The following is a 13,153-nucleotide window of genomic DNA, read 5'->3' as shown; positions in this document are numbered from 1 at the left end:
TTTTTTTTTTTTTAATTTTTTTTTTTTTTTTTTTTTTTTTTTTTTAATTAGGGCTTCACGATAAATTGCATGCGATTATTTAATGTGCATCTTGTCAGTAAAGCCGGTTCTGTAATCAGCGGTAAATCTCCATCACATTTTGAATGGTGTGCATATAAACATTTAAATGGTGGCTGTCATAAAAAATATAAATTAAACACTGAAGAACAGTAACACTTTTAATGAATATATTATATGGTGCATATATTTAGCAAAATGTTCCTCTCTCCAGTTTATTTTTCTATCTGACTAATGAGATTATGGTCACCAAATATGTTTTTTTCTGAGGTAAATGTGACGTTACATGACATTGTTTACAAGCCATTATATTGACGTCTTTGAGCGGCTGAAACACTAATTGAGCGATTACATGAGATAGGATACAGATTGTAAAGTTGTACTCTTTCTTTTAACCTACCTTCGGATGTTTAGTCATACTTATTTTGTGCTGAAGCTGGTATTAATGTGGAGGAGATGATCAGTTCACGCGCGTGCTCCAGCGATCTGTCACTCCACATTAAACAGCGCCAAAACGGCATTTATTGTTTGAATACTGCAATACAATGAACATAATTTGAAATCTGAGACTTTGTTTCATATTAAAAGTACCAAAGCACAATGCTTATTGCGATTTATTGGATGGGAGATGGCCTTTAATGTTACATCCATTAACTGAAAACAGGCTAGACTAATCGATTCTTGGGATTTAAGAATCGATATCGTTTCATAAAAATGAGAATCGATCATAATCGAGATATCTATATTTTTTACCCAGCCATCCCTATTGATGATAATAACCCTGTTGGTGTCTTCAAAACAGTACAATTTCACATAGTTTTTAAGGCAATTTTCAGGTTGGTTTTTCTAAGCATCCTGGAAACGTTGCCACAGTTCATCTATGGATTTTGGCTGACATTTTTCTCACTAGCTTTAGTCTCTTCAATTCCAAGCTGACAGGATGAAGTTGAGATCAGGGCTCTGTGTGGGTCATACCATCTGTTGCAGGACTTGCTCGTACAAAAATCTCACCAGATTATGTATTTGGACACGTATTTTAGTATATTTGAGTATTTGGAAAAGAAAGGTTTGAAAATGAATATTTTCTACTGAAACTCTAAACCAAAATAATGTTTTTTTTTTTTTGTGAAGCAATCATCTACTATTCTTAAGCTGTGGTTCATTGCCACTCATGTTCATATCACTCATGTGTTATGAAACCTAATGATGCCCCTTGGCCCTGCCAACGTTTTCTGTGTGTATCTTGTACCAGTTCAGAAGAGCTTTGCAAACTGTTAATGGTGGAGCATTACGGCTTGTAGGGAAAAAAATGTCCTTTCACCATCGGTTTGCTTCTCTCTGGAGGTATTCTGTTCTCTTTACCACCTGTCCTGGTAATAATTGAGCAGAGGTAATTCCAATGAACTAGTGTTGCTGTGTCCAATTGTTGTAAGCAAATTTGGGCTTATTTTCATCAAAAAGTAACTTTTAATATGGGAAATAATGTCTGTCTCTTTATATCTCTGTGTTCCCTCTTAGTTTTAAAGCGCAATAGAAATGCTGGTATTCCCTGATACACGTAAGCCATTTCCCCTCTTACACTCTGGATTATTGCTTGCTATACTGGAGAAACGGAGAAGAACTTCTTTGCTACAGACACAGGTTATTAAGGAAACCTAAATTGCCTCACTGGAGGGGAGAGCAGCTCAGTGACTATGAAGTCATTTTCACTGAGTCTTGATCATTAGGACAGATTAAACACTAAAGACCCATTATGCCACCGTAATCATTAACTCTTTGGTTTGATGTCCAAATGGGTGTGCGTGACTCTCACTAAGCATTCCCATGGGAATTTTCCCTATGCTAAAAAAATACTCAAAGCAAAAAGGAAGTATAGCATAGGAACAAAATATTTCTATGAGTTCGTGATTATAGCATGACACAAGGATTTCTAATCCAGTAGCTTTTCATTATTTGTCAAAAACTGTTGTGGTATAAGTCCAAATGTTTTAACCCTCCTCTGGTCTGGGAAGTATATTTAGGTTTCCTCAATGAACTTTCACACAATGACTGGCCAACTGTTAGTGACTCACAGAAATGCAGTTTAGAAACAGATTGGCAGTGTCCCTAAAACAAATATAAAACATAAAGAACATCCAGCTGGCGTTTTATGGTGGTAACTACCTCTACAAAACTACAAATCGAGCACAGTATAAAAGCCAAACTCACTTCCAAATCCAAGATTATTGGAACAATGAAGGATTTAGTTTAGATTACCGAAAAGATTAAAAGGAGTTTTGTCAATACATTTTCAAATAATAATACCTTTGGGTGGATGATGCCAGATAAAGCTGCTGATAACTGCCATGAATGAATATTTAAAAAGTAGTGTGTGTGGATTACTGTACTCTATGGCTCAAAGAGAGGGAAGAAGCAGTATAGTTTAATAATTTTTATCTTTATAAAACAGTGCTTTGTCTCATAGAAACAGTTTTTTTTTTCAATGTTGTTGCTAGCTCTGCTTCATTCAAACGGACTGTAACTAATTGTGTTTAACCACTGAAACATAGAGTATGTATGTTTGCTTGAAGGGGCATTATACATGCTGCCTGTCATATGTCAAAACATCTGGCAAAAGAAGAGCTTTAGTCACAGTAATTATTTTCAGGATGTCAGAGCCTTTCACAGAAGAACGACAGCAGTGGGACCAGATTGTGCTGTTGCTCAAAGACTGCATAAAATATAAGAACACTTTCATGTGATTGTCTAATGAGAATAGACTTGTCAGTGTGTATTAGGCTGTTTTAAAGCTTAATGTTGTTGGAAAGTGAGCAAAGCAAGCGAAGAGCAAAACAACAAACTTGACCTTTATGTCAAAGAAAAAAACCTAATCTTATTTAGAATTCCATTAAATTTATTTGCGAAGTGCTTCTTACAATACTTGTTATTCTAATGCAGCTTTACAAAAAACAGTGGCAAGAGAAAAACTCCCTGAGATGTTTGAGAAGATGGAAAAATATATGCAGCCACATAATATTATTGATAATATTAACTAGTCTGATGCTTAATTGAATATGAAAACAATGACTAATACAATACGAATCCATACAAAATGCAAATATTTGCAAAAACCAGATAACAAACGAGTGTGGAATTGAGTTAAACGTCTATGTGAGAACATAAAATGTAAGGAAAAACAGGATTTGAGATTCACAGATGCTGACATATTTGTTCTGCATCTGTACAAGACTTAGTGATTAGCAGGGGGGCGAATATTGATTTAATGGGGATGGTAATATAGCTAGCAGTGACTCCCCTCCATTTCTTTTGTGGGCTGGTGATTGGGCAGATTGTAGCAGCTACAGTATTATATTAGAACACATTTATCATTAATTTACTCTTTGAATGGGTAGAGGTGAATAGGTAAATAGGTAAATAGTTAATTGGGGCTTCAGACTGTGGAGTATCTGTGAAGCTAATGTTTTTCCTGATGCTGCAGTGCATGTGTGCATCCATTCTTTAAATGGATATGAGAGGTTTGTCGGACTCCTTGGCCTTTTATTTTAAGAGTTTCTGTTAACAGTCTAGTTGAAATGTAGACTACAGACCACTTTGAACCTCTCAGCTCAAAGGATTAGTTTTTTTTTCTTTCTTTTTTCAGCTTTAACTTTAAGCTTTAACTTCCAGGCAACTTAATTTCTTATAATTGCAATTTAAAAACTCACATTGTGATTTTATGTCTCACAATGTAATTTCTGTCATGAAAACTCTCTGAGAGTTTGCCATGGTAATGTACTTGACAGTGTTGATGTGTTTGGTCTTGGTGGAATAGATCTGCTACGCTGCTGCTGCTGCGGCAGAGCAAGTACCGAGACTTGCTACTGCCAATACATCCACAGACATGCTGCTGTGAGCATGTAAGAAATACTGCTGCTGCACATAAAACATATATGAAATAACCCCCATATATAACATACAGATCTATACAGGTGGAGCTGGGGAAGGTGGGGGTTTCTGAAGCACGCTGCAACTGCTGCAGCAAGCACTAGCCAAATATTTGAATGTTGAGCAGCGAGCTCATTGGCTGCTGATACAAAAAGAAACCAATCAGCTGCACCCTGTGAATAATGATGTCATTATGTCAGATTGAGTTAGATCCTATCGGACTGCGTTATCTAGAGTTTCATGGCAGAACTTTGGATTTTATTTGTCGTAAAAATGTGACTTCATGTGTCACAATTGCAATTTTATATCTATATATTTTTCTTATTTTATATCTCTCAGTTACCGGTTTTACTTTTTACTCTGAGGCAAAAAATGTGTTTCCGTAGTTGCGTGAAGTATTTTTAAATTTAAATTAAATTTTTTTGCACTGATATTGAACAATTCACAGATTTCAAAAGCACAATGAAATATTAATGTCAAGTGATTGGTTGTTGAAAATGTACATTTCCACCTTGAAAACCACCTGAAATGTCCTAAAAAAATGATTTTTGGGGCTCACTTGGACGAAAAAAAAAAGGAATTCCTCTTTGTAAGTGTCTAAAGATGAGTGACTGTCATATAAAAGACACACATGCCGCCAGACTCCTTTACACGCTGCATGAATTCAGTGACATTGGCAATATTTAAAGCAAGATCTTACTTACTATTAGACTCGACAGGCCATCTAACTCCTTCTCTAGTTAATGTCAGTATGGCCAGGCTGCGGGGAGCACACTGACAGGGTAAGAAAGCAGAGGTCAAATCAATAGAAAGTGGTTATGGAGTCATGTTTTTCAGGCTTTCAGCTGTTGAGAGACAGCTGCCGTATTCCCAGTTCCCCACGGCCTGGACTGTCCGAGCTAGGCACAGAAGTGGCTGACGGATTGACAAGAGAACACAACCTTAAAGAGATACTGAAGAGAACCTTGGCAGTGGCTGCAGACAGATGCGGCATAAAAAACAAGATGTTCAGTCAAGTTCATTAATGTTTACTTAGGGAAAAAAACACTTCTTAAGCCACTGCTTTTTAATTATTATTATTGTTGATGTGGTTTTTATTTTGCCAATAGAATAAAAAAAGATTGACAAGAAGACAAGAGAAAAGAATGAGACTGGCAAGCCGGAGTTGAGCTGACTGTAAACTACTCTAGAGAATATGCGGTACAAACATGTATTTCTTTTATAAATCTGATGCATTCTGACCTGTAGATGTGCTTTCATTCAGACAGTGTTCTTGCTTGTTTTTTTTTTTTCTTCTTCCGTAGAATCTTCCTCAAATTTAATTTTCAAAAGCACTTGGTGTCGCTACAGTTGAGCAACTCCAATTTACAGCAACAGCACAATGTCAATGTATTATTTTCCTGCTGGTTAATGTTGCTTTTTGAAAATCACAGTCAAACTTGTTTGCAATATTTCATTCATTCAGAGTCACATATTTGCTCAGCTATAAAAAAACCAACTCATCTGTATGATAATTCTCATTCAGTACACAACCATAGAAGAGGGAGATCCTCTAAATAACCCTTCACTTGTACAGTTTTCAGAAAGACCCATCCCAGAACATCTCAATATAGACTTGTGTAAATAGCATGATTCAGTAAAATGTACTTACAGTATACAGCAGTAAAAATTGATTGGAAATTATTAATATGTGGGATGAAATAAACTATGATATTGCAAAGCATTTTTATCTATCATTTTTTTGTTTGAAAGAAACACAGTATAACATACATCTAACGTAAGACAATCAAAATTAGGGCAACATCTTTCCACTAGTAAATTAAAAGGGATTGTGATTACAATAACATTACTGTAAAACTATTTTTCTTATTATTTTCATTTTTCATTTTAGGGATGTAAAAATGCTTCCATAACAGTCTCTGTACCGGGATCTCATCTTAAGATAATTTTTGCAATCAGTTTAGATAGGCTGGAAAAAATATTAAGCACAAAAGCTGATAAAGAGGTGACTGTGAGGGTTTAAGAGATGCTTGTCACTGTCAGACTGCAGAAAAACTGTGCTGCTCTCTTCATCACTCTTACTTTAGAATAGCGAAAGACTCTCCATCTTAACATTACCCTGAGGCATCTTTCTCACAAGCAAGCAAGGTCAGATGTCTTTTCTTTCCTCTGTTCTTTCTGTCTTTGCTGCGAGAGTTTATTGTGTGGGTTTGTGTTGATGTTTTGTGCAGGAGTGTCAGTGGAGCAGGCCTGTGCAAGACAGGGAGAGGAAAACTTCACAGAAGATGAGGAAAAGCCGGAGCGTTCTGACTGTGTCACCTAATGAGGTGAGTAGTAGCGGTACAGAATCATGTATTTCCAAAAACTACTAGTTGATTGACTAATTTGTGTAAACTTTTGATTATGATTGGTCAAGCATTGACACTGAGCAGCTAGGCATTTTGTAATGATCTAATTGGTTTTGTAAAATGAATATTTTTTTGTATAATTTTTTTCCCACAGTTAGCTCTGGTTCTTGAATTTGATTTAGATTAGTTCAGTTGTTTACAGGGGCAATGCACATTAATAAACATAAAAAAACAAAGCCTCTTATACAAATACACACACAAGAAGAAGAAAAAAAACCCCCATTATCAAATACTAAAAAAAAGTACACGATTCCACATGGAAATCAAACTAAAATACAACAAAAGGAAGTTATCTAAAACAAAATATTGTGCTACATATGAGGTAAGATAGATAGCAACAGGAGAAAGCAAATGAATACAAAGAAGTCTAAAATCAAAATATGAATATATCGTATTAATATTGGCAGGCAGCAGCATTTATCAGTGCAAACAAAATGAAGAGCATTTTCCATCCTTTTCCAATGAGCTACTGTCATCGATGATCATTGTTATTTAACGTAAAAAGCAATGGACCCAGAATAGGTCCTTGGGGAACACCTGTGGATATACTTAAGGGGGCTGATTTATAATTCTGTTTTCTGGCATATTGTGTAATTGGCTGTACGCTGCACCTAGGTGGCTGATATTTAGTCCATTGTGACTTGTATCACTCTGCTTGCCTGTGTTTGCATGTTCCAGAAAACTGTCAGTCTGTGCATTAGTGTTGAGGATTTTTCAATTACCCTTTATTAAGGTTACATCGTTACACCACAAGGTGGCAACAAGTAACTGTCTTTATGAGTAGAGTTAAAGGGTTACTCCACCCCAAAATGAAAATGTTGTCATTAATCACTTACCCCATGTCGTTCCAAACCTGTAAAAGCTTAGTTCGTCAAAGAAAACTTTGAAAACAAAAGAAAACAAAAATAACGACTTTATTCAACAATTTGTCTCCTCCATGTCACCATAGTGTTATTTTGGAGAGTATCCACTGAATGCAAACTGCATATACTGTTCTGTGTCAGCCGCACGGATACGCTGTTTTCCATGTGGTGCAGCTGACACAGACAAGTAGAAAAGTATATGCAGTTTGCGTTCAGTGGATACTCTCCAAAATGGCGCTACGGTGATGTGGAGGAGACGAATTGTTGAATAAAATCGTAATTTTTGTTTTCTTTGCGTACAAAACGTATTCTCGTCGCTTCATAAAATTCACATTGAACCACTGATGGCAGATGGACTATTTTGATGATGTCTTTCATACTTTTCTGGGCCTTGACAGTGTTATTTATTTGGCAGCCAATGGGCCAGTCACAATCCTCCCGGTTTTCATCCAAAATATCTTAAATTGTGTTCTGAAGACGAACTAAGCTTTTACGGGTTTGGAACGACATGGGGGTAAGTGATTAATGACAAAATTTTCATTTTGGGGTGGAATAACCCTTTTATAGTTCTGTCTCAAATGACATATTATGCATTATGCACTTGCCATTTACTGTTGCTCAACAAATTATTCAACAACAAAAAAACTCGCCTCACCTTCTGACCATGAAATTTCAACTAATCTGACCATATCATTATGCAGTGATTTTGTTATCCAGCTTCGAAGTCTGATGGCTCCTCTTCAGCTTAAGGAAAGCTGCAACTCTTGAGTGCAAGAAGTGTCCAACATTTCATGCTTATTATATATATTAGGGCTGTCAATCAATTAAAGTCCCCCTGTAGTCAAATATTTTATCCCTTAAAACTTATATTTGATCATCAAAATGACATATTTAAATGTTTTTTCTTGTGAAAATAATTTTCTCATGCCTTTAAATAGCTTGAATGTAACTCTACACCCTTGCCTCATTTACTATACGCGTACCTATGAATATGTAAATTAGTCCCGCCTCCACTCAATCACACCAGCCAGCGCCTCCTGATCCACTGAACTGTAGTAACCGCAAAACAATGGCATACACAGATAATGACTGATAAAACTATGTTTTTACTAGCGGACAACTACAGTGAATACTGTAACATTCGTTAAAGTTACTTACTTGACGATGTGTCCTAAAATGCCTTGAAGACTCTAATGCAGCCGTTTGTGATTGTTAATTCGCGCCCGCGAGCATACGCGTGTGAAGTGCAGACGCAGCTGCGGGAGAGGTGCGTCTTACTCCGGGCTACTTTTACACTGTTGCCACGGGTTATAACACAAGTTAGCGGTTCTAAATTCACATTAAACCACAGCTTCATGGGTTTTTTGCTCTGATTTATTTTTGGTTTTGTGCTGGTATTGGTATATTTTGCATGCTAATGATAGGAATCGATCCCTTGACGTGATTGGTTACTGGTTTGTGACGTAGCAAACCGAGGGCTGTTTCAAACCATATTTCTGGGTCAGCCTTTGGGAAACTACAGTTTTAAGGAGAAAATACACAGCAATGGTGTTGATTAATAGATTCTAAATTCACATTAAACCACAGCTTCATGGGTTTTTTGCTCTGATTTATTTTTGGTTTTGTGCTGGTATTGGTATATTTTGCATGCTAATGATAGGAATCGATCCCTTGACGTGATTGGTTACTGGTTTGTGACGTAGCAAACCGAGGGCTGTTTCAAACCATATTTCTGGGTCAGCCTTTGGGAAACTACAGTTTTAAGGAGAAAATACACAGCAATGGTGTTGATTAATAGATTGGCACATGGTTTGTCTAAAAGCATATTAAAAACACCACATAGACCAGGGGTGGTGAACTCCTGGAGAGCCGCAGCCCTGCAGAGTTCAGCTCCAACCCTAATGAAAACTCACCTGCCTGTAGCTTCCTAGTAACCGTTCAGACCTTGATTAGCTTGTTCAGGTGTGTTTGATTAGGGTTGAAGCAAAACTCTGCAGGGCTGCGGCTCTCCAGGACCGACGTTCGCCACCCCTGACATAGACAAATAAGCAACATAAAAAACTTGATTTTCACTACATGGGGACTTTAAAAAATTTTCATCTAATTAATCACATCCTTTTTCTATGATTAATTGTGATTAATCGCACACTTCATGAAATTAAGCATATACCATTTATCTTGTTTCAAATGTTTATTTTGTCATCACTTGCTATATCTAGCAAAGTAAACCAAAAGATTGAAGGGTGATTCTCAAAAATCTTGTTTTCTGCAAGCTTTTTTCAAGATAAATTTAGATGTCTTTCCAAAAAAGGACACTTAGAAACTCCAAAAGGACACCAAAGAACCAAATGATATAAGGAGCCCATATAAGCACATAATGAAAAAAAAAAAATCTGCATTTTATAGTATGTGTACAGTGCAACAGCAAAGAGCTTTTTTACATTTTAGAGAAGCCAAGTTGCGATACCGAAGAGGGCCACATGGAGATGCCAAAAAAACCCTAAACCAACTGCCTGCTGACTGCATATATCTACTACAGTACACGGATCCATTCCGTATAACTAAACACAGCAACATAAACATGACAAATCAAAACATTTGTGAATGTGTGTGGAAACAACGTGAATGTACAGAAATGTCTGTGCCTGTGCATAAATACAATGTGCGATCAGTGCGTCAAGAGCACTCATACACGCATTATTATAACGGACTCACGCGTGCTTATTGTACGACTCCTGTACACCACCGCGATCGTCTTTACCTTGATTGCAGTCTGCATCCATCAAAACTTTACTAGCGAGACTGGTTATCCAGTTGAGAAAACGTAGTTTGCATCTCATCTTGCCATACAGCGGTGGGATGTGTTGACATTCCTTTCAGTCTGTACTTCACACAGCGCAACGTGTGAGGGCTCGTGCTCTTTAGAGACAATCACAGAATATGACAGAGCTCGTGTTTCTGTTCTCTCTGCAATCTTTGATGTAATCAGCCTGGTTTCCTTTATATTAGTGCTGTTTTGGACAGATTTTTTGAATGCATTCACTTACTGGATCATTGGACTGAAAACTTTCCCAGAGTTTAGCGGCTTCAAATGATCTGATCGTAAGCAGAGAAGCAAAATTGGGTTAAAGGGTTAGAATAATCAAAAAAATACTGATTCATTCAGGAACTCCATCTCTTTAAATATGATGGTTATTGCCCAAAATGGCTTTAATGGTTGTTACGAGCATATGTGAAGAAAAGGAAATCAAGAAGTGGATCTATATCCCAGAGGTAGGGAAGAAAACTACATGAGAAGGAATGGGAAAAGTTAAAAGGAACATAGAGGAGATGGAGAGGTGCAGGGAAATTGTCCCTCGATAAGAGCTGATCCAGTGATCAAACCATACAAAGTGTTCCTTGACAATCAGACTGTAGGAAGATGTGTGTCTGTAAAGATAAACAGTGAAGATATACTGCATTTCCTCCATCTCTTACTCATCCCCTCACTTGTTCAGCACTCTATTTGACTGTGCAGATCTCTTTATCATCTCTGGCTTCCTCTTGGTTTGCATGCTGCCTGACTTCCTGTATGTGTCTTGTAGTGTTTTCAGCAGCTTTTGTCTTTGTGGTCTTTTGTGCCATGTCGGTTGACCTTGCAAAACACCATCCTTATTACAGAGGATGTAACCAAATATTCAAGATTAACCAAATGTAAATGTTTAATTAATAACCATAATTTTAAATCACATAGTAACCACTATTTACTATATTAGATTATTAGAACTATTAGGCCCTCACTATTACTAACCTTGAGCTAACAAACATTTCCATCTTACAAAGCAGTACACAGTAGCTGGTGAATATCAATGCCTGGTGAAATTTGGAAGCAGTGTTTGAGGATTATCTAAGGACTCCTTTTGGACTAAGGACCAAAGGTCTCTTTTTGACACATGAAGATTAAAGATTTTAGTAGGATGTTTGTGTTTGCAGGATACTTTTCAAGGACATTCATCTTACTCTCACATGCACACTTAGACAAATGTGTATTGAAATCACACTTTAAAGACATTTTGCACATCATTGTCACTTTTTGAGCACTTTTTGTTGTTGATTTGTAGCAGAAAGACACATGAAGTTTAAAATGAAAATTTGGGAAAAATTTATTTATTTATTTTTATTAATTACTACTACTACTACTACTACTACTACTACTAACCTAGCTAGAATAAAAGTGTGCAAATAGTAATATGTAACAATGTCATATAAGGCATGAATTCACCAGAAACTCAAATTTCAAAACGTTTATGACTGATGACACTCCTTCACATCAAAACTATTTATCTACTGCCCAGTGTTTTTCACCTTTCATTTGCATAACATTGAACGTTTCTCAACTTTTTGACACTTTCCTTGCTTTCTCTGCTTCTTTCTCTCTCACATAATTCCTGTGTGAGTCTGTCGCTCCCTTAGAGAATAAATTGAAAAGGCTCAATCCTAGTACACATAACACATACTTTTTCTATCAGCACATGGTAAGTATAAAGCTGATCCTTTATCAGCACACTGATTTATCTCTAAACCTGAACGTTCTTCAGTCTGTTTTCTTTGATGAGATTGTTCTGTATGTGCTGCAGTCTGGTCTGTGGCCTTGGACCCATTACATTGAGCTTGCAGAGCTGTTTAAAAATTGATAGAAGCTGTTGCCAATGGTTGACATGATGAAGACATGAAACGCAATTGATTGATTGTGTAACCACAAGGCCCATACAGATTGACTGTTAACATAAAATATTGAATATAAACCGCAGAGCACTATCAGACTCAATATTTTTGAATTTATATTGCAGAGAATTCTGGTTGTGGAATATCTGAGTGTGTAAACATATGCTTTGATCCAAAACCTAGTGAGCTTCTTAAATGGGCTTTTAAGTATAAGTATTTTTAAAGGGGTCATGTTGCTAAAAATAACATTATTTTGTGTATTTGGTGTAATGAAATGTTTTTATGCGGTTTATTTTCCACATACTGTACCTTATTGTTTCTCCTCTATGCCCTGCCTTTCTGAAACACGTCGAGTTTTACAAAGCTCATCAGTCTGAAAAGCGAGGTGTGCTGTGATTGGCCAGCTATCCAGTGCGTTGTGATTGGCCAAATACCTCAAGCATGTGACGGAAATGTTACGGCCCTTACCATACTGTGATGCCCTGTCCCGGCCGGAGTGACAAGACAAAAACATTAAAACCCATTATAAATTAGGCATTTGTTGCATCCAGTGGGAACATAATTACAGATTATAATGACTTATACTGTCTTTTTACGCGTTGCATCGCGCCGCGTAAACATAAAACCATGTCTGCATTTGTGATCGGAGAAATGACAAACAATAAGCGCTACTCTACGCTGCTCAAAATTCACATTTGAATAATCAGTGGCAAATCCTTTAAATATGAAAACGTACTTACAGTCTGTGAGTCAGAACAGCCGGCATTGTAGTCTACTCTACCAGGATCAGGAAACAGTCCTCCATAAAAGGTGCTGCAAACATCTGAATATTTGGGTTGACCTGTTCTGAAACAGTGTTGTAAATACAACTTAACCACTGATTTCTAGTCGTGTCCTCTTTTGGAAGGCCAAACAAAGTAATTTCGCTTTCACAACGAAACACACGGCGGGCTTGAGTGAGCGGAGACTGGTGGGCTTGAGTGAGCAGAGGCTGGCGGGCTTGGAAACAGTACGCCTTGAAGTGGAAACTTTTCGCTTCATGGTGCGGACAGCGACTGCAGGACCCAGTCAACTGCCCAATTTGTACAGTTCTGGAGTTTCTGCAGGAGCGATTCTCCGCAGGGTTATCTCCCTCCACTCTGAAGGTATACGTGGCGGCCTTAGCTGCTTACCACGCCCTTCTGGGTGGTCAATCAT

General features: G+C 37.3%; 1 protein-coding gene across 2 annotated transcripts in view; it reads left to right on the top strand.

Annotated features, from left to right (window-relative positions):
* Positions 1-6,255: 6,255 nt before the first annotated feature.
* The window catches only part of LOC107591166 (cAMP-specific 3',5'-cyclic phosphodiesterase 4B-like), a 147,209-nt gene continuing 140,311 nt past the window's right edge, over positions 6,256-13,153 (top strand). For both annotated transcript variants that reach the window (XM_016280224.1, XM_016280223.1), the window contains exon 1: positions 6,256-6,308. In XM_016280224.1, coding sequence (XP_016135710.1) covers positions 6,267-6,308 — 42 coding nt within the window. In that variant the 5' untranslated portion in view covers positions 6,256-6,266. The remainder of the gene's footprint in view (positions 6,309-13,153) is intronic.

The sequence above is a fragment of the Sinocyclocheilus grahami genome, unplaced genomic scaffold, assembly GCF_001515645.1.
Source record: "Sinocyclocheilus grahami isolate Dianchi unplaced genomic scaffold, SAMN03320097.WGS_v1.1 scaffold138.1, whole genome shotgun sequence".
Taxonomy (NCBI): domain Eukaryota; kingdom Metazoa; phylum Chordata; class Actinopteri; order Cypriniformes; family Cyprinidae; genus Sinocyclocheilus; species Sinocyclocheilus grahami.
Note: the sequence above shows the minus strand (reverse complement) of the source record. Positions and strands in the feature narration are given on the sequence as shown.